The sequence below is a fragment of the Branchiostoma lanceolatum genome, chromosome 1 (genome assembly GCF_035083965.1).
Source record: "Branchiostoma lanceolatum isolate klBraLanc5 chromosome 1, klBraLanc5.hap2, whole genome shotgun sequence".
Taxonomy (NCBI): Eukaryota; Metazoa; Chordata; class Leptocardii; order Amphioxiformes; family Branchiostomatidae; genus Branchiostoma; species Branchiostoma lanceolatum.
Window position 1 is genome coordinate 10437565 of NC_089722.1, and position 24269 is coordinate 10461833.

At 42.9% G+C, this 24269-nt stretch overlaps 2 protein-coding genes across 2 annotated transcripts; both read left to right on the forward strand.

The window, feature by feature from the left end:
* The first annotated feature begins 64 nt into the window (after positions 1 to 64).
* Positions 65 to 5450, forward strand: LOC136433227 (phosphatidylinositol N-acetylglucosaminyltransferase subunit A-like). The gene is made up of 5 exons (XM_066425194.1): positions 65 to 284; positions 702 to 1065; positions 1573 to 1758; positions 2971 to 3073; positions 3499 to 5450. The coding sequence occupies exons 1-5, from the start codon at positions 174 to 176 to the stop codon at positions 4049 to 4051; spliced, it is 1317 nt and encodes a 438-aa protein (XP_066281291.1). The 5' UTR covers positions 65 to 173; the 3' UTR covers positions 4052 to 5450.
* Positions 5451 to 7786: 2336 nt separating this feature from the next.
* LOC136428870 (macrophage mannose receptor 1-like) lies at positions 7787 to 17375 on the forward strand. The gene is made up of 12 exons (XM_066418720.1): positions 7787 to 8066; positions 8152 to 8280; positions 8869 to 9255; positions 10006 to 10398; positions 10499 to 10612; positions 11564 to 11950; positions 12701 to 13093; positions 13194 to 13307; positions 14259 to 14645; positions 15396 to 15788; positions 15889 to 16002; positions 16954 to 17375. Exons 1-12 carry the CDS (start codon positions 7787 to 7789, stop codon positions 17373 to 17375), a joined length of 3513 nt encoding a protein of 1170 aa, XP_066274817.1.
* Positions 17376 to 24269: the final 6894 nt, after the last annotated feature.

Consider the following 24269-nt stretch of genomic DNA (forward strand, 5'->3'; position numbering starts at 1 on the left):
ACGTCTTGATATTCGTAATCTTGGGAAAATGCTAACTATGATGGTCTTAGATATCTCACTGGGAGTGTGTTTTGATGCGGTTTAGGGAAGGGTGTAGCAAAGGAGGGGAAAGCGGGAAGGAGATCTAGAGCGAACCAAACAGATAAAAGTTACATACTTGGTGAAACTAGGTAATGATGGTGCACAACGTGTGCATGGTGTCCGACTTCTTCTTCCCCAACACTGGAGGGGTGGAGAGCCACATCTACCAGCTCTCACAGTGCTTGTTACAGCGCGGACACAAGGCAAGTTGTAAACAACCATTCTTATCTTGTAGACTCAAGTTTCTTCCCATATACTAGTATACACGTACATGTTATATTCATAAGCACATGTACATGTATACTAACAAGACAGTGCTGGGTGTCAAACGTTTACTGCAAATCATGACGTTTATTCTGTTTGTAAACATGACGATGTGTCATCCAAGGTAAAGATCTGTTAGGAAACTATGATGGCAGATTTGTCCAGGACAATTCATTGCCATGTCAAATAAAGAATTTATTGTCAGGAATTTCTAAGTAGATTGAAATCATTCCATAAGAAAAGATGATGAAATGAGCCAGAGGCATGGCCAAAAATCCTGTTGTGATGATGAATTGATGATCATCAGTTTTAGTTCTCTGTCCCTATGAAACTTTTCCATCTGTTTTCCCTCGCAGGTTGTTATCATCACTCATGCATATGGACGCAGGACTGGAGTTCGCTACCTCACCAACAACTTGAAGGTGTACTACCTTCCCCTCATGGTGGCCTACAACCAGTGTATCCTACCTACGCTGTTTCCCACCCTCCCCATAATCCGCTACATTCTCCTGAGGGAAGGCATCACCATTGTACACGGGCATTCAGCGTTCTCGGCGCTAGCTCACGAGGCGATGTTCCACGCATGCACGATGGGAATCAACACGGTGTTTACGGATCACTCACTGTTTGGGTTCGCAGATGCAAGCTCCATCATTACCAATAAGATCCTCAAGTTTTCACTGGCGGATGTTCAAAATGTCATCTGTGTCTCACATACAAGTAAGTGTTCATATCTTCACTTGAAACTTCATGATCATCTGTGTTGGTAGAAGTCATTCTGGATCAAGGGCTACCTGGGATCAAAGTTAAACTGTAATCTCCAAAACGCAAAAATTGGACATACCCAAATTTTTGATTGATCAACTCCAGTCTTTGTCAAGGAATGAGCAGTCCTTGGGAAATTGGGGTATTCAAATTTTTTTTTTTTAGTTGGAAAGTACAGTTCAAATTTGATCCAGAAATGTACATATCTCTTTCCTTCATGCAAGCTGTAGAATTGTTGTGGATGGTGGATACTATACCTATCTAATGCTAAAAAGGATATTCTCTCTCTAGAATGTGGAACTACCACAAAATTTGACATATTACATAACAATTTACTGATAACCTAAGTTGATATAAAATGCCCTTATATCAGTAAAAGCTGAATCATTCTATTTATTCAAGATATGATGTTTTTATCCATGATACAAGCTCTTTCCTGATGATTGTCCATTCTACCTGTAGGTAAAGAGAACACAGTGTTACGAGCAGCTCTTGCCCCTCACAAGGTGTACGTTATTCCCAATGCTGTGGATTCAGCAGTCTTCACCCCCGACCCTTCCCAGCGCAGGTCAGACAGGACCACTGTGGTGGTCATGAGTCGCCTGGTCTACAGGAAGGGCATCGACCTCCTAGCAGGCATAATTCCAGGTAACCTTAGTGTCTGATGGAAGCTTGGTTGTTTAATCTATATCTGCTTTAGCTTCTTATTTTTCCTGTTGTGTTATAGCCAGTAGCCTGATTAAATCACGCTCCTAGTGGCTGATGACCCGATGATGACCGCACCTTGTAGGGGGCCATTAACCCCAGCCAGTGATCATGCGAGTTTGTGTAAACGCGGGCTATGAAAAAGCCTAGTGTGTAGAGTGCTCACTTTGCATCTGGAAGGTCATCGGTCCAAACCCCAGCCGGTCCATACTATATACCTGGGCTGGGATAACGTTTGATATGGGTGTTTCAGACCAGTCCATATTTCACAGTATTGCATGGGCTTTGATCGAATAAATCAAATGCACTTGCATGCGGCACCATTCTAACATTACAACAGATTTTCTTACAATTATTTTGTTTGAGGTTACCAAATTTTTTTAACTTCTGGCGTATTCCACATTGTGTTTTTTTGTGTTAGCATGACATAGATGAAATACAACACGGCATATTCTGCATCACCCTTGGTCCCAGCCGTGGTTGGGCTGGTACCTTGGGCGATATGGAATACACTGTGTTGTATTCTATATATACATAATGATTGCAACTATCGAAAATAATTTCATCAGGTTGGTAGAAAATAGGATATGGGAGATTTGTTAGCCATATTTGGGACAGTGTTCTCACCGCAAAAGCGCCACCTACATCGGCTACTTATGGCGGTGAGAAGCAGTACTCCAGTCAGAAGCTCTGAAGAAGGTGTCTCAGTGTACTCACCAGGATTTTTTCACAGCATAGGGGTCAGGTACAGAAGGCCAACTTAACGCGGTGCAAGTCATGTTCCCCCCCGGAAAATTTGTAAATTCATAACCCAATGATACATTATTTCATGCATTTTGAGGGATAAATTTTGTGAAGTAGAGTTTTTTCTCTGTCACAGCCTCATTCTAAAGCCAAATATGAACTTTTTATAAGATTTATGAAGGGTCACAAGGTTTGTCCCAGAAAGAAACACCCCTATGCTGGTTGAAACACAGCATAGGGGTCCAGATCACAGCATAGGGGGTCCAAATCACAGCATAGGGGGCCCCTATGCTGAAAAGGCCTGGCGAGAACACTGTGTCTGATAGACACCGAAACGTTAGCAGGTGAGATCAATACCTGGTTGTGTATAAAGAATCTCCCTTATCCTGATTGCAACTATGTTTCCCACAGTACTATGTGCGAGCCATCCAGATGTCCACTTCTTGATTGGTGGAGACGGACCAAAGCGGATTCTGCTGGAGGAGGTACGAGAGCAGTACCAGCTGCACGACAGGTGAGACTATGGGAAGGGAACTGGTGTGAAATTAATGATGACAGTATATATGTACATTTGTACGTATTAGATTCTGTAGTGGTAGCAAAGTGATAGCAGCTCCTTGGTGCAACTGACATTCACTGTGCTTAGAGAATCTTCCAAATACCCAAACTGTAGTTGCTATTCCATAATGAGTGATGTTCATTTTTGAAATAACGATCTGATCTTCCCTGTGGCTTGTGCTAATAATTACAAAGACTAGTTCTAACCAGCCCAAACACTAGAAGTGTTACAGTTAACTTTTACAAAGAGTGAGCAATAAATGGCTTTGATAATCATTCATGAAAGACCCTAATATAACCCTATCTCCATAGAGACCGTACATGTGTATGTATATTTTATGTAATGCTAATGGTACTTGATGCTTGATGTTTGTACTACAGGGTACAGCTGCTGGGATCTGTCAGTCATGAGGACGTGCGAGATGTCCTGGTACAGGGGGACATCTTCCTGAACACGTCCCTAACAGAGGCATTCTGTATCGCCATTGTGGAGGCGGAGTCCTGCGGACTACAGGTGGTCAGCACACGGATAGGTGGAGTTCCCGAGGTACTGCCCGACCAACTCATCTACCTGGCAGAACCTAGCGTCAAATCGCTGCTGAATGCACTGAAAAATGCAGCGGAGGATAAAAGACGGGGACGAATCATTTCGCCCAGAGAACGACATGAGCGCATCAGTGCGATGTACACATGGCAGGACGTGGCGCGCAGGACAGAAACCGTGTACGATGCCACTGCGGAACTTCCCAGCTCAACGCTAGCCGACAGGATACACAGATACAGCCACAGTGGCAGTGGATGGGTGCTGTTTGTCTTGCTATTAGTCATTGTAAACTACTTGTTTTGGAAGCTCTTGGAGATACTTGTACCCAGAAAGAAAATAGAGCTAGTACCAACACAGATCACCAAGTCATCGCAAAGGGAAGCTACATGATGTTAGCTGTTGTCAACTGATGATAATCTGTTATTATAAGATATGCTTATCCACTACACAAACAACAGCAACAAACACGCAAGTTCCTATTATTTATATCAGCATGTACATGTATGGATGTATGCATATTCAAGAATAATGTATCTGTCAGTCAGAAGAATGTTCTCGTAACTGTCAGTCAGTCTAACTGTCAGTCAGTCTAAAAGACTATGACTTAATCTGTGCAAAGCGGGATGGTACAATTCAAGAATGATGTATACATGTAGTTGTTTGATATCAGAAACTTTCCTACATTGTAGAACAAATGCTATGTTACTAGGTTTCATGACAGCTATCTTGTCTTCAATCATAAATCTGTACCTTTAGTAGACATAGTAAAGATGAAGCAAAAACAGGAGTTTCTTATTTTTCTGGGGTCTCATTTGAATATACTTTTGATTCACTGCTTGAAAAGTTTGATTTATTCAACATAGATTAGAAAAGGTTTCTCAATGTTTCTTGGAGTCTTCACTCAGCAGTAGTGTGAAACTCTGGGCTGTAGCAGGTGTAACTGATGATAAGAAGAAGATATGTTTTGTATGGATATTCATTTTGAGTTGTTTTCCTTTTGCAATATTGAGTGACCCTACATGTATGTCATACATCGGAAAGGTATCCCTTTTAGCATTTCAGTCCCCACGCATTTCTGATCACAAAGACCATTCACAAACTCATAAAACTGGCTTTGCTAAATGAACTCGGGTCAGTTATGCCAACATCTATGAATGGATGTAGGATAAGGGAAATATTTAGGTCAGAACAGCACTGTCTATTGTCTCTTAAGATGTGGAATATGAAAGGTCAATTCCTATTCATCCTTTAGTAAAATGGCACAAAGCTACATTTGTATGGAGCATAATGCTTTTAAATTACGATATACGGTACATATGTATTCATGTGGTGTGTTACTAAGGCCATGCATTGCACACATCAGGAAGGTAACATGATAATGACATGATACTACAACTGAAGCCTGGAACAAGACAAAAAAAAGGTAGATGCTTGCATATGTACCACAAATAATGATAGGAGAAAGGGTGAAATTCCCTGGCAACATCCCAAATAGATGACGAATGGCCCGGATTCACATCCACAATGCTTCACACAAACAGGTGAATGTTTTTCTTTCATGACTTAACTGACGGTGTCACGATACAGATTATCTGCCACAGAATCCATTGAAATGCGATCATCTGCTCAACAGAGGCCTGTTTAACCTTTCACTGTCGTCATCAATGTAGGATTTCCTGTGGGAAAATCATTGTACAAATATTTTAAAGGCTAATTCTTCACTTCTTTGCTGAAAATCCTTGCATCATGTTATCCACAATAGTTTTCCACAAATATGTTGACAGGAGAACATTGCTTTGTGAATGCATCTTTTTGGTAAGATTTTCAATTAAGGTGGATATGCGTCTGCCGTTAGCATGAAAGGCACCACATTTCGTAAATGGGACATCGAATTGAATGTAATATCAACCGGTGAATAACCAGATTTAAGAAGTGTTAACGTATGAATAGGGGTCACAGGAAAAGCACGTCATGGTTCAAAGATGTCCAATACGTTCCTATCTTTATCGATTAATTGTTGATGAGGCTTGTCCCCTTTTATACAACATTATGAGGGTTTGGGACTTTGATCATTTGCTCTTCGGTGTGGCAAAGGACAGTTAGGAGGATAGAATGATGGGGGCACTTCCAGGAGTGAAGTTGTGTTTGTTCATACTTATTTTCAACGTAGCGCGACAAAAGGACAAGTTTCAAGCTTTTGCTCAAAACGGTAAGAATTCTTTGTAATCACCATATCTCGATTGTGAAAGGGTAATAGCAACTAAAATGTTTTTATAATCAGGGGTCTCCTGATTTGTCTCTTGACGTTGTGCCATTGGGAAAAACACTTTCCACGATTTTCCCCACTTCACTCAGGTGTAAATGAGTACCTGGCTTCGACTAAGGACCTCCCTCGGATAGGACGTTAAATGGATGTCCGTGTTTGAGGAGAGCCACGCCTCGAGCACGTAAAAGAACCGTACCCACCACGATTCAATATCGAAAAGAGTAGGGGTCCTTCCCGGTGTGAGTGGATCAAATACTTAGTATATCTGGCCGGATATGCAGCTTGTACTGTTCAGTACAAACATGGTATATTAGGCCATGAGGCCGTTGACCAGATATGCAATGCAAACAAACAAATTTTAAATCATAAGTCAATCTCGACATTCGACGATAAGAGCGTTGTGTGCGTCTGATACATAAATATCCGCTTGCTTTCCGTTTCGCAATATGAAATACTTCTCATTCAGGAAATGAGAATAACGAAACAGTTTTACATTTATACGTACTTGTTACAGAATTTGGGCGTATATATATTATAGTAGATGAGTTAAAGTTGCATTACTCGGGCAATACCCAACTGTCGTTACGTTTTACTTGCGATCGTAGGGTAAGAACTGCACTTAATGCCTGGTATTATACGAGCATGTTGGCCATGAACATATAGTATGAAATACCATCTCAGCGGGGATTTTGTGTAGCTTTGAGATGGTTTCGTTTCCGTTATGTATATTGAAAAGTTTAACGATCTAGCAAGCTCGGCGAAGTAAGAAAGTGATTTAAGTACTACCAATTGAAATGCCAGTTTACCTGAATGAGACCTTTAGTATTTGAGCACCGGCCCCCGTTAGAAATAGATATCTGTGCCAGATACCGTCAAACATTGGATCTAAGATAAAACTGAAATTGAAAGAATATTACCACTGTGACAGTAGTGTCCATTGCCATCCTTTGGTCAATATCTATTGTTTCACACCTTGCGTATTGTTTTGACAGGCACCAGATAAATCACAATTATCCCAACGGGCCGTCAAGTAGTGTACTGTTACACCTTAAAACAAGGGGTTCGTTCCGCCTAGTTATGGTTTGTAGCAATACGCCATTGCAAGGCAGTGCTAGGCAGATAACTGATCAAACCGTTCACGGTGCTTAGAAATGAGTCCCTTTGTAGGAGGGTGTTCCAAGTGGTTAGTGTGTTCATTATGCTGTCTTATCATGCTAGGTCGTCATGACAATAGTGAGATTTTAAACAGTAATCTCCCTACCACTGCATATGAAAATTTGATGAGAAGATACAAAAGAGCATGAGCAAGGAATCTGGACTGCAAATCGACATGAAAGGACAAACATTACAAAACGATTCCTAGCTCCCTTTTCAGGGGAAAATTACTTCTTTTGTCCAAAAGTGACATCAAATTCCAACATATTTGCAGATAACTACCCCTTAGACAGCTTCAAACAGATATTGTAAATAAAGTAAACATTAATAGCCCCCTTCGCAGCTTTCCCAGGGAAAGGCGCCGGTGTACAGGAATTATCTGTATCCAAATTTTCCACATGTAAATATCTCGGAATGTATGTCTATACAGAACAACTATAGTACACAACCTTAAAAACATACCAACAGATCAACACTTTAAACCTGCCTAGAGACGTACCCGAGGACGCCACAACTGCAAATGTTCTATCATTTTGAACTCTGCTTGAATTCCTCTTCTTTTAACTTAAAAAAGTATCCCAATTTCAACAGGGTGCCCTTCTGGATACACTCGGCACGAGGGGGCGTGCTTTCAGGCGTTCCACGAGAGCAAACCCTACATAGAGGGCAGACAGGTGTGTGCAGACGACGGAGGGCTTTTGGCCATGCCGAAGAACAAAATTGTAGATCACGTCCTGTTGGATCTGATCGACAGCAGCCACCATTACTATTTCGGCTTGAACGACCTGGCGACGGAGGGCACGTGGATGTGGGAAGACGGGACTCCATTCGACTTTGCATCGGGCTACACTCGCTGGTGGGAAGGCTTCCCCAAAATATCATACGACAGCTATGACTGCGCATTCTACCATTATGGCGCACATTCCGATTGGGCCAACAACATAGGTTGCCATGGTGCAAGGTTCATCTGCCAGTTGAGTCTAGGTACGTCATGTAACAATCTTGAATGGCTATCTTAACATTGATCAAATTACTGTCTACAGTGTTTCAGCCTAGTATGGCTAACAAAATCCTGTGTTTGTAGGCATAGACATCTGTGACCCCGACCCTTGTAAAAATGGCGGAGTGTGCAGCCATGACACTTACACCTACAGCTGTGAGTGTACAGATGGTTGGGCCGGGCGAAACTGCGAAGGACGTAAGTCACTTCCTTTCCTTCTATCATTTGCCATTCTTTTCATTAGTTGTTGCCTCCCTTAAATTCTTTTAGTTAGCTCACAACCTTGTGTCCTCTCTGTCGCTACCTTCAATCGTCTAAAAATGGTTTTGATGTTATTTGATATGCAGGTTGGTTGGACAGAGATGTACACAACGAGGTGCAGATTATGCAAATTGGGACTGAAAATAATGAGGAAAAGCTATACCTCCATTCTAGGCATGTTGTGGGAGCTCGCACCTGTCACACCTGTTAGTCTCAAATCAGGGACAAGAATTCCCCAGGTCCCAACAGCTGGTGGTCAAACCACAAAGGGGTACACTACCAAACCTGTATACTTTATGTGGATACCCTCTGGCACATAAAACAAAACCAGCGGCAACAACAAATAACTTGGGCAAATAAAACACATGTTATATAAAAACAAATTTCATGGAGATTTTGGGTCTTCAGACTCTTGTTATATTATGTATTTTGTTCTGTTGTGATAGTCGGAGATGAATACGCAAACAACACAGCCAGATAGAAATTACACAATTCATAACTCATGGAGTATTGAAATTTCAACAGGTTGCCCCTCCGGGTACAACCCGCATTTGGGTTCGTGCTTTAAGGCGTACGATGAGCACAAAACCTACAACGAGGCCAAACAGGTGTGCGAAGACGACGGCGGGCGTTTGGCCATGCCGACAGACAGCGACGTGGACAACTTCTTGGTGGAACTGAGGAACCCATGGGGGGATTACTGGATCGGTCTGAACGATCTGGCCACCGATGATGAGTGGATGTGGTTGGACGGAACTCCACATGACCCAAATGCTGACTACAACCGCTGGAAGTCGGGTGAACCCAACCTACCCGGGGCCGGCTGCGCTTACTACGAAGAAGATGTGGCGGCCAAATGGGCTGACAAATCGTGCTCGGAACAAGCGTGGTTCTTCTGCCAATTGACAACGGGTATGTCTCCTATAATTCTCGGAATGTTGCATTGACATTAAGTAATTCATTTCCTCGGGAATCTAGAGCCAATGCATGCATTTTTTTCACGTTTGGTTACGAACCCATGAAACGTTTATAGGCAGTGCTAGGCAGATAACTAATACTGATCAAACCTTTCACGGTGCTTAGAAATTAGCCCCTTTGTAGGAGTGTGTTCCAAGTGGTTAGTGTGTTCATTATGCTGTCTTATCATAGTGAGATTTTAAACAGTAATCTCCCTACCACTGCATATGAAAATTTGATGAGAAGATACAAAAGAGCGTGAGCAAGAATCTGGACTGCAAATCGACATGAAAGGAGAAACATTACGAAGCGATTCCTAGCTCCCTTTTCAGGGGAAAATTACTTCTTTTGTCCAAAAGTGACATCAAATTCCAACATATTTGCAGATAACTACCCCTTAAACATCTTCAAGCAGATATTGTAAATAAAGTAAACATTAATAGCCTCCTTCGCAGCTTTCCCAGAGAAAGGCGCCGGTGTTCAGGAATTATCTGTCTCCAAATTTTCCACATGTAAATATCTCGGAATGTATGTCTATACAGAACAACTATAGTACACAACCTTATAAACATACCAACAGATCAACACTTTAAACCTGCCTAGAGACGTACCCGAGGACGCCACAACTGCAAATGTCTCTTATCATTTTGAACGCTGTTTGAATTCCTCTTCTTTTAACTTAAAAAAGTATCCCAATTTCAACAGGGTGCCCTTCTGGATACACTAGGCACGAGGGGGCGTGCTTTCAGGCGTTCCACGAGAGCAAACCCTACATAGAGGGCAGACAGGTGTGTGCAGACGACGGAGGGCTTTTGGCCATGCCGAAGAACAAAATTGTAGATCACGTCCTGTTGGATCTGATCGACAGCAGCCACCATTACTATTTCGGCTTGAACGACCTGGCGACGGAGGGCACGTGGATGTGGGAAGACGGGACTCCATTCGACTTTGCATCGGGCTACACTCGCTGGTGGGAAGGCTTCCCCAAAATATCATACGACAGCTATGACTGCGCATTCTACCATTATGGCGCACATTCCGATTGGGCCAACAACATAGGTTGCCATGGTGCAAGGTTCATCTGCCAGTTGAGTCTAGGTACGTCATGTAACAATCTTGAATGGCTATCTTAACATTGATCAAATTACTGTCTACAGTGTTTCAGCCTAGTATGGCTAACAAAATCCTGTGTTTGTAGGCATAGACATCTGTGACCCCGACCCTTGTAAAAATGGCGGAGTGTGCAGCCATGACACTTACACCTACAGCTGTGAGTGTACAGATGGTTGGGCCGGGCGAAACTGCGAAGGACGTAAGTTACTTCCTTTCCTTCTATCATTTGCCATTCTTTTCATTAGTTGTTGCCTCCCTTAAATTCTTTCAGTTAGCTCATAACCTTGTGTCCTCTCTTTCACTGCCTTCCATCGTCTAAAAATGGAAATCCGTAATGTGTGTCCATTAAAGGTAACTTTATTTGATACAGATGTGTACATCGTGTACATTACAACTGCTTTCTTTGAGAATTCTTGTTATCTCCATGAAAAAATACTTTTTCATGGGGATATTGTTTTGAGTGTGTTTGCGTGTGTGTTTGCGTGTGTGTATGTTTGTGTCACCGGATGCTTAAAGTCAGAATAACTAAGAACGTGTAAATGGATTGTAATGATATTTGGTATGTGGGTGGGTGTTGGGGGGAGAAAGGTCAAGGTCGATTTTGGGCCCCCTGGCATGTGTCACTGGAACTGCAATGGCGTTTTTGTATAATCTTCTAAGGAGAATAACTGAAGAAAGGAACGACAGATTTTCATGTTATTTGATATGCAGGTTGGTTGGACAGAGATGTACACAACGAGGTGCAGATTATGCAAATTGGGACTGAAAATAATGAGGAAAAGCTATACCTCCATTCTAGGCATGTTGTGGGAGCTCGCACCTGTCACACCTGTTAGTCTCAAATCAGGGACAAGAATTCCCCAGGTCCCAACAGCTGGTGGTCAAACCACAAAGGGGTACACTACCAAACCTGTATACTTTATGTGGATACCCTCTGGCACATAAAACAAAACCAGCGGCAACAACAAATAACTTGGGCAAATAAAACACATGTTATATAAAAACAAATTTCATGGAGATTTTGGGTCTTCAGACTCTTGTTATATTATGTATTTTGTTCTGTTGTGATAGTCGGAGATGAATACGCAAACAACACAGCCAGATAGAAATTACACAATTCATAACTCATGGAGTATTGAAATTTCAACAGGTTGCCCCTCCGGGTACAACCCGCATTTGGGTTCGTGCTTTAAGGCGTACGATGAGCACAAAACCTACAACGAGGCCAAACAGGTGTGCGAAGACGACGGCGGGCGTTTGGCCATGCCGACAGACAGCGACGTGGACAACTTCTTGGTGGAACTGAGGAACCCATGGGGGGATTACTGGATCGGTCTGAACGATCTGGCCACCGATGATGAGTGGATGTGGTTGGACGGAACTCCACATGACCCAAATGCTGACTACAACCGCTGGAAGTCGGGTGAACCCAACCTACCCGGGGCCGGCTGCGCTTACTACGAAGAAGATGTGGCGGCCAAATGGGCTGACAAATCGTGCTCGGAACAAGCGTGGTTCTTCTGCCAATTGACAACGGGTATGTCTCCTATAATTCTCGGAATGTTGCATTGACATTAAGTAATTCATTTCCTCGGGAATCTAGAGCCAATGCATGCATTTTTTTCACGTTTGGTTACGAACCCATGAAACGTTTATAGGCAGTGCTAGGCAGATAACTAATACTGATCAAACCTTTCACGGTGCTTAGAAATTAGCCCCTTTGTAGGAGTGTGTTCCAAGTGGTTAGTGTGTTCATTATGCTGTCTTATCATAGTGAGATTTTAAACAGTAATCTCCCTACCACTGCATATGAAAATTTGATGAGAAGATACAAAAGAGCGTGAGCAAGAATCTGGACTGCAAATCGACATGAAAGGAGAAACATTACGAAGCGATTCCTAGCTCCCTTTTCAGGGGAAAATTACTTCTTTTGTCCAAAAGTGACATCAAATTCCAACATATTTGCAGATAACTACCCCTTAAACATCTTCAAGCAGATATTGTAAATAAAGTAAACATTAATAGCCTCCTTCGCAGCTTTCCCAGAGAAAGGCGCCGGTGTTCAGGAATTATCTGTCTCCAAATTTTCCACATGTAAATATCTCGGAATGTATGTCTATACAGAACAACTATAGTACACAACCTTATAAACATACCAACAGATCAACACTTTAAACCTGCCTAGAGACGTACCCGAGGACGCCACAACTGCAAATGTCTCTTATCATTTTGAACGCTGTTTGAATTCCTCTTCTTTTAACTTAAAAAAGTATCCCAATTTCAACAGGGTGCCCTTCTGGATACACTAGGCACGAGGGGGCGTGCTTTCAGGCGTTCCACGAGAGCAAACCCTACATAGAGGGCAGACAGGTGTGTGCAGACGACGGAGGGCTTTTGGCCATGCCGAAGAACAAAATTGTAGATCACGTCCTGTTGGATCTGATCGACAGCAGCCACCATTACTATTTCGGCTTGAACGACCTGGCGACGGAGGGCACGTGGATGTGGGAAGACGGGACTCCATTCGACTTTGCATCGGGCTACACTCGCTGGTGGGAAGGCTTCCCCAAAATATCATACGACAGCTATGACTGCGCATTCTACCATTATGGCGCACATTCCGATTGGGCCAACAACATAGGTTGCCATGGTGCAAGGTTCATCTGCCAGTTGAGTCTAGGTACGTCATGTAACAATCTTGAATGGCTATCTTAACATTGATCAAATTACTGTCTACAGTGTTTCAGCCTAGTATGGCTAACAAAATCCTGTGTTTGTAGGCATAGACATCTGTGACCCCGACCCTTGTAAAAATGGCGGAGTGTGCAGCCATGACACTTACACCTACAGCTGTGAGTGTACAGATGGTTGGGCCGGGCGAAACTGCGAAGGACGTAAGTTACTTCCTTTCCTTCTATCATTTGCCATTCTTTTCATTAGTTGTTGCCTCCCTTAAATTCTTTCAGTTAGCTCATAACCTTGTGTCCTCTCTTTCACTGCCTTCCATCGTCTAAAAATGGAAATCCGTAATGTGTGTCCATTAAAGGTAACTTTATTTGATACAGATGTGTACATCGTGTACATTACAACTGCTTTCTTTGAGAATTCTTGTTATCTCCATGAAAAAATACTTTTTCATGGGGATATTGTTTTGAGTGTGTTTGCGTGTGTGTTTGCGTGTGTGTATGTTTGTGTCACCGGATGCTTAAAGTCAGAATAACTAAGAACGTGTAAATGGATTGTAATGATATTTGGTATGTGGGTGGGTGTTGGGGGGAGAAAGGTCAAGGTCGATTTTGGGCCCCCTGGCATGTGTCACTGGAACTGCAATGGCGTTTTTGTATAATCTTCTAAGGAGAATAACTGAAGAAAGGAACGACAGATTTTCATGTTATTTGATATGCAGGTTGGTTGGACAGAGATGTACACAACGAGGTGCAGATTATGCAAATTGGGACTGAAAATAATGAGGAAAAGCTATACCTCCATTCTAGGCATGTTGTGGGAGCTCGCACCTGTCACACCTGTTAGTCTCAAATCAGGGACAAGAATTCCCCAGGTCCCAACAGCTGGTGGTCAAACCACAAAGGGGTACACTACCAAACCTGTATACTTTATGTGGATACCCTCTGGCACATAAAACAAAACCAGCGGCAACAACAAATAACTTGGGCAAATAAAACACATGTTATATAAAAACAAATTTCATGGAGATTTTGGGTCTTCAGACTCTTGTTATATTATGTATTTTGTTCTGTTGTGATAGTCGGAGATGAATACGCAAACAACACAGCCAGATAGAAATTACACAATTCATAACTCATGGAGTATTGAAATTTCAACAGGTTGCCCCTCCGGGTACAACCCGCATTTGGGTTCGTGCTTTAAGGCGTACGATGAGCACAAAACCTACAACGAGGCCAAACAGGTGTGCGAAGACGACGGCGGGCGTTTGGCCATGCCGACAGACAGCGACGTGGACAACTTCTTGGTGGAACTGAGGAACCCATGGGGGGATTACTGGATCGGTCTGAACGATCTGGCCACCGATGATGAGTGGATGTGGTTGGACGGAACTCCACATGACCCAAATGCTGACTACAACCGCTGGAAGTCGGGTGAACCCAACCTACCCGGGGCCGGCTGCGCTTACTACGAAGAAGATGCGGCGGCCAAATGGGCTGACAAATCGTGCTCGGAACAAGCGTGGTTCTTCTGCCAATTGACAACGGGTATGTCTCCTATAATTCTCGGAATGTTGCATTGACATTAAGTAATTCATTTCCTCGGGAATCTAGAGCCAATGCATGCATTTTTTTCACGTTTGGTTACGAACCCATGAAACGTTTATAGGCAGTGCTAGGCAGATAACTAATACTGATCAAACCTTTCACGGTGCTTAGAAATTAGCCCCTTTGTAGGAGTGTGTTCCAAGTGGTTAGTGTGTTCATTATGCTGTCTTATCATAGTGAGATTTTAAACAGTAATCTCCCTACCACTGCATATGAAAATTTGATGAGAAGATACAAAAGAGCGTGAGCAAGAATCTGGACTGCAAATCGACATGAAAGGAGAAACATTACGAAGCGATTCCTAGCTCCCTTTTCAGGGGAAAATTACTTCTTTTGTCCAAAAGTGACATCAAATTCCAACATATTTGCAGATAACTACCCCTTAAACATCTTCAAGCAGATATTGTAAATAAAGTAAACATTAATAGCCTCCTTCGCAGCTTTCCCAGAGAAAGGCGCCGGTGTTCAGGAATTATCTGTCTCCAAATTTTCCACATGTAAATATCTCGGAATGTATGTCTATACAGAACAACTATAGTACACAACCTTATAAACATACCAACAGATCAACACTTTAAACCTGCCTAGAGACGTACCCGAGGACGCCACAACTGCAAATGTCTCTTATCATTTTGAACGCTGTTTGAATTCCTCTTCTTTTAACTTAAAAAAGTATCCCAATTTCAACAGGGTGCCCTTCTGGATACACTAGGCACGAGGGGGCGTGCTTTCAGGCGTTCCACGAGAGCAAACCCTACATAGAGGGCAGACAGGTGTGTGCAGACGACGGAGGGCTTTTGGCCATGCCGAAGAACAAAATTGTAGATCACGTCCTGTTGGATCTGATCGACAGCAGCCACCATTACTATTTCGGCTTGAACGACCTGGCGACGGAGGGCACGTGGATGTGGGAAGACGGGACTCCATTCGACTTTGCATCGGGCTACACTCGCTGGTGGGAAGGCTTCCCCAAAATATCATACGACAGCTATGACTGCGCATTCTACCATTATGGCGCACATTCCGATTGGGCCAACAACATAGGTTGCCATGGTGCAAGGTTCATCTGCCAGTTGAGTCTAGGTACGTCATGTAACAATCTTGAATGGCTATCTTAACATTGATCAAATTACTGTCTACAGTGTTTCAGCCTAGTATGGCTAACAAAATCCTGTGTTTGTAGGCATAGACATCTGTGACCCCGACCCTTGTAAAAATGGCGGAGTGTGCAGCCATGACACTTACACCTACAGCTGTGAGTGTACAGATGGTTGGGCCGGGCGAAACTGCGAAGGACGTAAGTTACTTCCTTTCCTTCTATCATTTGCCATTCTTTTCATTAGTTGTTGCCTCCCTTAAATTCTTTCAGTTAGCTCATAACCTTGTGTCCTCTCTTTCACTGCCTTCCATCGTCTAAAAATGGAAATCCGTAATGTGTGTCCATTAAAGGTAACTTTATTTGATACAGATGTGTACATCGTGTACATTACAACTGCTTTCTTTGAGAATTCTTGTTATCTCCATGAAAAAATACTTTTTCATGGGGATATTGTTTTGAGTGTGTTTGCGTGTGTGTTTGCGTGTGTGTATGTTTGTGTCACCGGATGCTTAAAGTCAGAATAACTAAGAACGTGTAAATGGATTGTAATGATATTTGGTATGTGGGTGGGTGTTGGGGGGAGAAAGGTCAAGGTCGATTTTGGGCCCCCTGGCATGTGTCACTGGAACTGCAATGGCGTTTTTGTATAATCTTCTAAGGAGAATAACTGAAGAAAGGAACGACAGATTTTCATGTTATTTGATATGCAGGTTGGTTGGACAGAGATGTACACAACGAGGTGCAGATTATGCAAATTGGGACTGAAAATAATGAGGAAAAGCTATACCTCCATTCTAGGCATGTTGTGGGAGCTCGCACCTGTCACACCTGTTAGTCTCAAATCAGGGACAAGAATTCCCCAGGTCCCAACAGCTGGTGGTCAAACCACAAAGGGGTACACTACCAAACCTGTATACTTTATGTGGATACCCTCTGGCACATAAAACAAAACCAGCGGCAACAACAAATAACTTGGGCAAATAAAACACATGTTATATAAAAACAAATTTCATGGAGATTTTGGGTCTTCAGACTCTTGTTATATTATGTATTTTGTTCTGTTGTGATAGTCGGAGATGAATACGCAAACAACACAGCCAGATAGAAATTACACAATTCATAACTCATGGAGTATTGAAATTTCAACAGGTTGCCCCTCCGGGTACAACCCGCATTTGGGTTCGTGCTTTAAGGCGTACGATGAGCACAAAACCTACAACGAGGCCAAACAGGTGTGCGAAGACGACGGCGGGCGTTTGGCCATGCCGACAGACAGCGACGTGGACAACTTCTTGGTGGAACTGAGGAACCCATGGGGGGATTACTGGATCGGTCTGAACGATCTGGCCACAGATGATGAGTGGATGTGGTTGGACGGATCTCCACATGACCCAAATGCTGGCTACAACCGCTGGAAGTCGGGTGAACCCAACCTACCCGGGGCCGGCTGCACTTACTACGAAGAAGATGTAGCGGCCAAATGGGCTGACAAATCGTGCTCGGAACAAGCGTGGTTCTTCTGCCAATTGACAACGGGTATGTCTCCTATAATTCTCGGAATGTTGCATTGACATTAAGTAATTCATTTCCTCGGGAATCTAGAGCCAATGCATGCATTTTTTTCACGTTTGGTTACGAACCCATGAAACGTTTATAGTTGTGTCAAGTCTTCAGAGAAGCGTCTTCAAGTTGAAAAACAAGTTTCCAAGTGTATCATAAGAGACGTTGTTGAATTCCCTATGAGGGGACCGAAAATCCCGCCTACCCCGGGAAAATGTGTCCCCTTCAGCTTCAACCCCTACGATTGCCAAAACCTGGGACTTTTTTCTTTCGAAACATTGATAGTTGTGTTAAGTCTTCAGAGAAGCGTTTTCAAGTTGAAAAACAAGTTTCCAAGTGCGTCAAAAGCCATACTATTACTGTACGTGCTGCTTTCGACGCTTAAAACGTGTTAGCGTTAACTTTATAGTGTTAACGTGATTCCCGAATTGACATCATAACCATCGGGACCCTTAAATGGCATATTTTGAAACAGTTATGGAGCCATACTGTTTAATGTCCTTTAATGAAATGGAGAGCGTGACGGTTTAGTAACTGTCTATTGTTCAGATATTACGATCCGTATCAGAACTATTAAGATATACATTTATTCTAGTCATCATTTTCTTGATGTGTGTCTCTCTAGCTAAAGTTTCCGATCAGGGATGGCAACAGCTCGGTTCAAGCTGCTTCCAAATCAACGCTTCTCCCCTCAAAACCTACGCCGATGCCGAGACCACCTGCAATGTAGACGGACGCTTGGCGACACCGAAGGACCAAGCTACAAACGACTTCCTACTTAGCATGATCAGGGCCACGAGCGAAAATCTCGACACGTGGTTTGGCCTTAGCGTTCGAGATGATGACAGCCCCAGGTGGAGTGATGGCACATCGCTTTCTGCGAATGGCTATACGAACTGGGCTGACGGCGAACCTTCTGGGGATGGGGACTGCGCCTCATACTTTCCTTTCGCGGATGAAGCACACCTTAAAGAGAAGTGGAACGATTCACCATGTGACAGCACTTTCATGTTCATCTGCCAAAAGAATGGTAAGAACCTAGTATTCTAACTTATTTTACTTCTATACTTCTAGAAAAGGCAGCCTATTATCATGGCACTCTTGGACACACGTTTACCGATGTCGTGGGTTTATCACTTATACTATAGAATATTTGCCATCTTCTTCCATTACTTAGCTTGTAAAAGCATTAGCGTCTTTAATTCATTCGTTGTAATCTAACATGGTATCCGTAATGATCCTTTGAACACATAGTTCCCACTCCTGGGCCTGCTCCACCGACTACCACTACATCCGACCGATCGGATTCGGGACCAATTGGTTGGTTGGTTGCTTGGTTGCTTGTTCGATTTCTTTGTTGGTTGCTTGGTTGCTTGGTCCAATCTTAACACAAACAAATGTTAACAGATCATACTCCGCTTCATGTTTCGCATTTGCTACTCCTTCTACAGGAGGAGCTCATGCCTTTTCGGTTCTTCGAGCCAAAAATCAGGTTTACCAGAACATCGACTTCTTCATCATCGAAGCGAAACTTCCGAATGACGGTCTGTCTGCCAGCGACAACTGGTGCAGGGACTACCAACACCTGTGCGCCGACTTCGGCCTGAGACCCACCGGCTGCGGGGAGTCTTTTTATGTTTATGGAGGAGGTTATGAACAGTAAGTATGTCATGATAAGCTTTAAGGTACCGATATTCCATTGTTATCTTATCTAAAAATGGTCGCTAAAACATAATAGGCACACTCAACATTAGTTTCACGTTGTTGCTAAGTGGGTTTCGTATATTAAGTCATCTATATCAGCTCATTTTTGTTCATTTTACAGCTTTTTGTAATCCAAACGATGAATGTGTAATTATGTCATTGCATATTCACAAAAGGTTGAAAAGTATAGACACATAAGAGAATAAGGGTGCTTTTATTCTGATGGCTCACCTTTATCTATTTGATATTCTAACCATGACAACGAAAACATAGACATGTTTAAAGTTATCGTTTTCAAGCTGTGCAATTTCCCTCCATCCACAGATGCGCTACTGAGTACAACTCTGATGTCTACATCAATGACGTACTCGGCTGTCACCCCTGGGGCACAGTGGCCCGCTCGGCATTCCCAACAGCAGGCTATGGAAACAAGTTCATTGGCTTCCACTTCTGTGATAGCAGCAACTGTAAGAGCGGCATAGCTGACAGCGAAAGCGGCATCGGGTCTACAAATACTGCTACTCAAGGCGACGGAATCGTGTACGCAATTTGCAGGGGCTCTTCGTGTAAGTAGTCACGTTAACATTTCATCTGTGGCCCAAAAGTTTATGATGCTCGATCCTGATCGTAAAAACTCAACAGACAGCAGTACAGGACGGCTTCACTCATGACAGATAGCGATCGCAGATTGATCAGAATTTCTATGTTTATATTTTTAAAAGTTATAGTATCAAACAATGACTCATTGTGAGTATGCACATCTTTGGAATATGTTTCAGCTGATATTAATGGAACAAGTTCAGTGATGTCAACACCCACAACACAGTCTCCACTCAACACCCTGCCGGTATCCACAGCCCCTAATTTAACTCAGCCTCCAGGTAACGCACATGGCGTACTTTATTACTGTTTGTTTAAAAAATGCATTGATGGATTGTTTGTTTGGTTTGGTTGCTTGCTTGGTTGCTTCGTTACTTATTTGCTTGCTTGGTTTGGTTGGTTGGTTGGTTGGTTGGTTAGTTGGTTGGTTGGTTGGTTGGTTGGTTGGTTGGTTGGTTGGTTGGTTACTTGCTTGCTTGCTTGCTTAAATCTCATCACAAACAAATTCAACAGATCATACTCCGCTTCATGTTTCGCATTTGCTACTCCTTCTACAGGAGGAGCTCATGCCTTTTCGGTTCTTCGCGCCAAAAATCGGGTCTACCAAAACATCAGTTTCTTCATCATCGAAGTGAAACTTCCGAATGACGGTCTGTCTGCCAGCGACAACTGGTGCAGGGACTACCAACACCTGTGCGCCGACTTCGGCCTGAGACCCACCGGCTGCGGGGAGTCTTTTTATGTTTATGGAGGAGGTTATGAACAGTGAGTATTGCATAAATGATAAGATTTGAGATGAGGATGCATACTTGATTGTGATCTTATCCTAGACATTTTCGCGAAAACATCATATACACATTCAACTTTTAACTTAGTTTCGGGTTCTTGGTAACTGTCTTCTGCATATTCAGTTATGTACATCAGTTCAAGGTTTCGATCAGAAGTGAGAAAGAAAAACATTTTCTTCTCAATTCAACAGCTTGTTGATGAAATCAGTGCTCCATTTTATGTAGCTTATGGTAAATGTGTAGTTCTGCCATTAGATTTTCATAATGAAATTGAAAACTGGACAACAAGCCTGCGGTACCAATTTTGGACCCGGGCCAAACCAGCCTTCCCATCCTGCAAGTCTCCAGTTACACCATTTCCACGTCACATCCTGCCATTCTCCAGTAAGCAAATAATGCGAACACACACCAGGGCAAACAAATACACTGACCGAATACAATACCTCCGTATTCAGAGAGATATTAAGGGTGTTTTTTTATGATTCACCTTTTTATCTATTTGATTACATAGACATGGTGACGAAAACATCATAGTCATGCTCAATGTTAGTTTTCTAGCTGTGCCGTGTTTCCTCCATCCACAGATGCGCTACTGAGTACAACTCTGATGTCTACATCAATGACGTACTCGGCTGCAACCCCTGGGGTAAAGTAGCTACAGTGGCCCGCTCGGCTTTCCCAACAGCAGGTTCTGGAAGCAGGTTCATTGGCTTCCACCACTGTTTGGACACCAAGTGTACGAGCAACATAGCTAACAGCTATAGCGGCATCGGGTCTACAACAACTGCTACTCAAGGCGACGGAATCGTGTACGCAATTTGCAGGGGCTCTTCGAGTAAGTAGCCACGTTCACATTTCAAGATGTCTTTGAAACTCGATACACGCCCTTTGCAGTCTTGACCTATAACAGACAGCAGTACAGTACGTACGTGTTGCCGCAACTTATGCCATGGACAAAAGCGACCGTGGGCTTGGCAGCATTTATGTGTTAATATTTTCTCTGGCATAATCCTTAACGATAACTTATAGCGAGTTTAGAACATTTGGTGATAAAAAATCTTTACGAATCTATTTTCAGTTGAAATCAGTGATCAAGCGAGTACATTAGCGGTGTCACCATCGACAACACAGTCCCCAGTAACGACACCGATTGTATCTACAACTCAGCTCCAAGGTAATACAGTAGATCATAGTTTAGTTGAATGGCACGTTTCTGACGCTTCTTGGGTTCTATCACTCCCGTACTTCAAGTTTTGAGAAAGCGACAACAAAGTAGAAGCATTGTACGTAATATTACATGACTGTATTCCGCTTTCTCAACAGAGATCCGCCTTGTGGGAGGGAGCTCTCCCAGCGAAGGCAGGGTGGAAATTCTACACGATGGTGAATGGGGGACGATTTGTGACGACAGCTGGGACCTTTTAGACGCAGAGGTCGTCTGCTCTCAGCTAGGGTATCTAGAACCCATCACGGTGAAGACAACGTCGTTTGGTGCAGGGACAGGGAAGATTTGGCTGGACGAGGTGCAGTGTGGTGGACAGGAGACAAGACTCTCGGATTGTCAGCATCCAGGATGGGAAGTAGAGGATTGTGGGCACTCGGAGGACGTCGGGGTCGTCTGTGGGAGTGAGAAAGTTTAATAAATCTTTCCGTAGATTTTAACATCATTCCCGAACTAAAATATATCTATGTTCACTGAATGTACGATCAAATTCATTCATTTTTTCTCTGGCGACCAAAGATACAACATGGTGTGCAAACGTGTCAGTCCTTGGAGTATGTCTGTTCGTGTGTGTGCGCACTCGTACATATGTATATGTGTGTGTGTGTGTGTGTGTGTGTGTATCTGTGTGTATGTGTGTGTGTGTGTATGTGTATGTGCGTGTGTGTGTGTGTGTGTGTGTGTGTGTGTGTGTGTACGTGTGTGTCTGTAGTCTCTGTACTTATATACGTCTGAATCTTTGCATTTGAATTCAGTGTGTGCGTGCCTATAGATATAGATAAAGACATGTATACATATTATTAGATAGAGGTTTCCTTGCCATTTCCAGTGTACAACCTGTTAAACTGCACTTTTGAGGATAACTTCTGTTCGTGGACGCAAGCCCCAAGCCCAATAGACGACTTTGACTGGGAACTCGAGCAGGGAGCAACCACTTCTAGCGACACTGGGCCCTCCTCCGATCACACGCTCGAGAGTAAGTCCGTTACTTTGGTTTACATTGTATAGACTAGGTAACACATGCAACCTTTTGAAGTTAAGTGTATTTACAACTTGCGGTTTATCTTCTTTTTTAATATATTAACCGCTCATTGTCAACTTTGTTGTATATAGGGAAGTCTTAAAGAATGAAACCAAAAATGTAATCGCGCTGTAATTACGATCCTTACTCCTACTCTCCTACTAGGTACAAGTGGAACGTACGTCTACACAGAGGCAACAGGCCCAGCTGTAGGGGATAGGGCTCTTCTTTACAGCACGCTTGTTCTGCCTTCTTCCCCCACCATGTGCCTCACCTTCTGGTATCACATGCTAGGCAGCGACATGGGCACGTTAAACATGTACATACAGTTGGACGACCATTTCCCATTGGTGCCTATGTGGACAAAGTCGGGCGATCAAGGTGACGATTGGCTCAAGGCGGTACTGCAGATGGACATCGCCACGGAGTACCTGGTACACTATCAATCCATGTATCAATTAATCAATCAATCAATCAATCTTCATTAGAATCAACCGGCAGTAGAAATACAATTGTAGTTGAATTGAAAATGTCATAAAGTGTGTAAAAGATGTTTGATTCTTTCTTTTTTGACGTTTGATTCTTTCTTTAAGAACTTGGTGTCAGGAAATGTGATGGTTCCACGCTTGATTATCATGGCAATGTATAGAAAGTCCAATTGTGTTTCCTCCATGTGTTTGAAAACGTTGTCATCCTAAGCTAAACAAATGTATCTTGCTGTTATAGGTCGTCTTTGAAGGCATTCGAGGGGATGGCTATGCTAGCGACATGGCACTGGACGATATCACCTTTGTACCTGGACCTTGCCCATCTCGTGAGTAGTTTGTTGCTTTTTGATCTCACAAGTTATGACGTTTTATGGGAACATCCACTGAATACATACACTGAATAGGTTTGTCGATTTATTTTGCAAGAGAAGTCTAATGCCGACGCCTGGGATCCCGGGTCTAGTTCATACGATATTCTAATGTAATTATAAAGAGTGAATAGGAAATGTACCAAAATTTAAACTTTACAGCTAGTACAGAAGGAGACAATATAAGGTTAAATTAGTACCTACTTTTCTGGAGGCAACAGCCCAAATATACCATTTATAAAATGTTGCAAATATTCTCAACAGTAAAAGAATCACATACATTTTTGAAAATTGATTCAAAGAAAGATAAATTTGTTTCTGAAATATCAAAATGAATTGAAACATTTCTATTTTCAATATTTTGACAAATTTATAACTAATGACTCATAATATTCTTTTATTAAAAATTATCTGAATGTTTTACAAATATCATTTAAAACCCTCTCGGTGATATGAAATGGACTCCAGTAGGCCACGACTCATTTGTTCGAGGACATTCGAAACCAAGTCGAACGTTTAAATTTATATGTTGTTTCTTCATCTGTTTAGCCCTCTCAGCCTGTGATTATCCACTTGGTGTGGAATCGGGTGCCATACGTGATGAACAGTTGAATGCATCCTCTATCCATGCGGCTGCCTTGGCTGCCTACAACGGCCGCTTGCATGGCGGGAGTGCCTGGGTAGCTCAAATTTATAACACCGGAGAATGGTTGC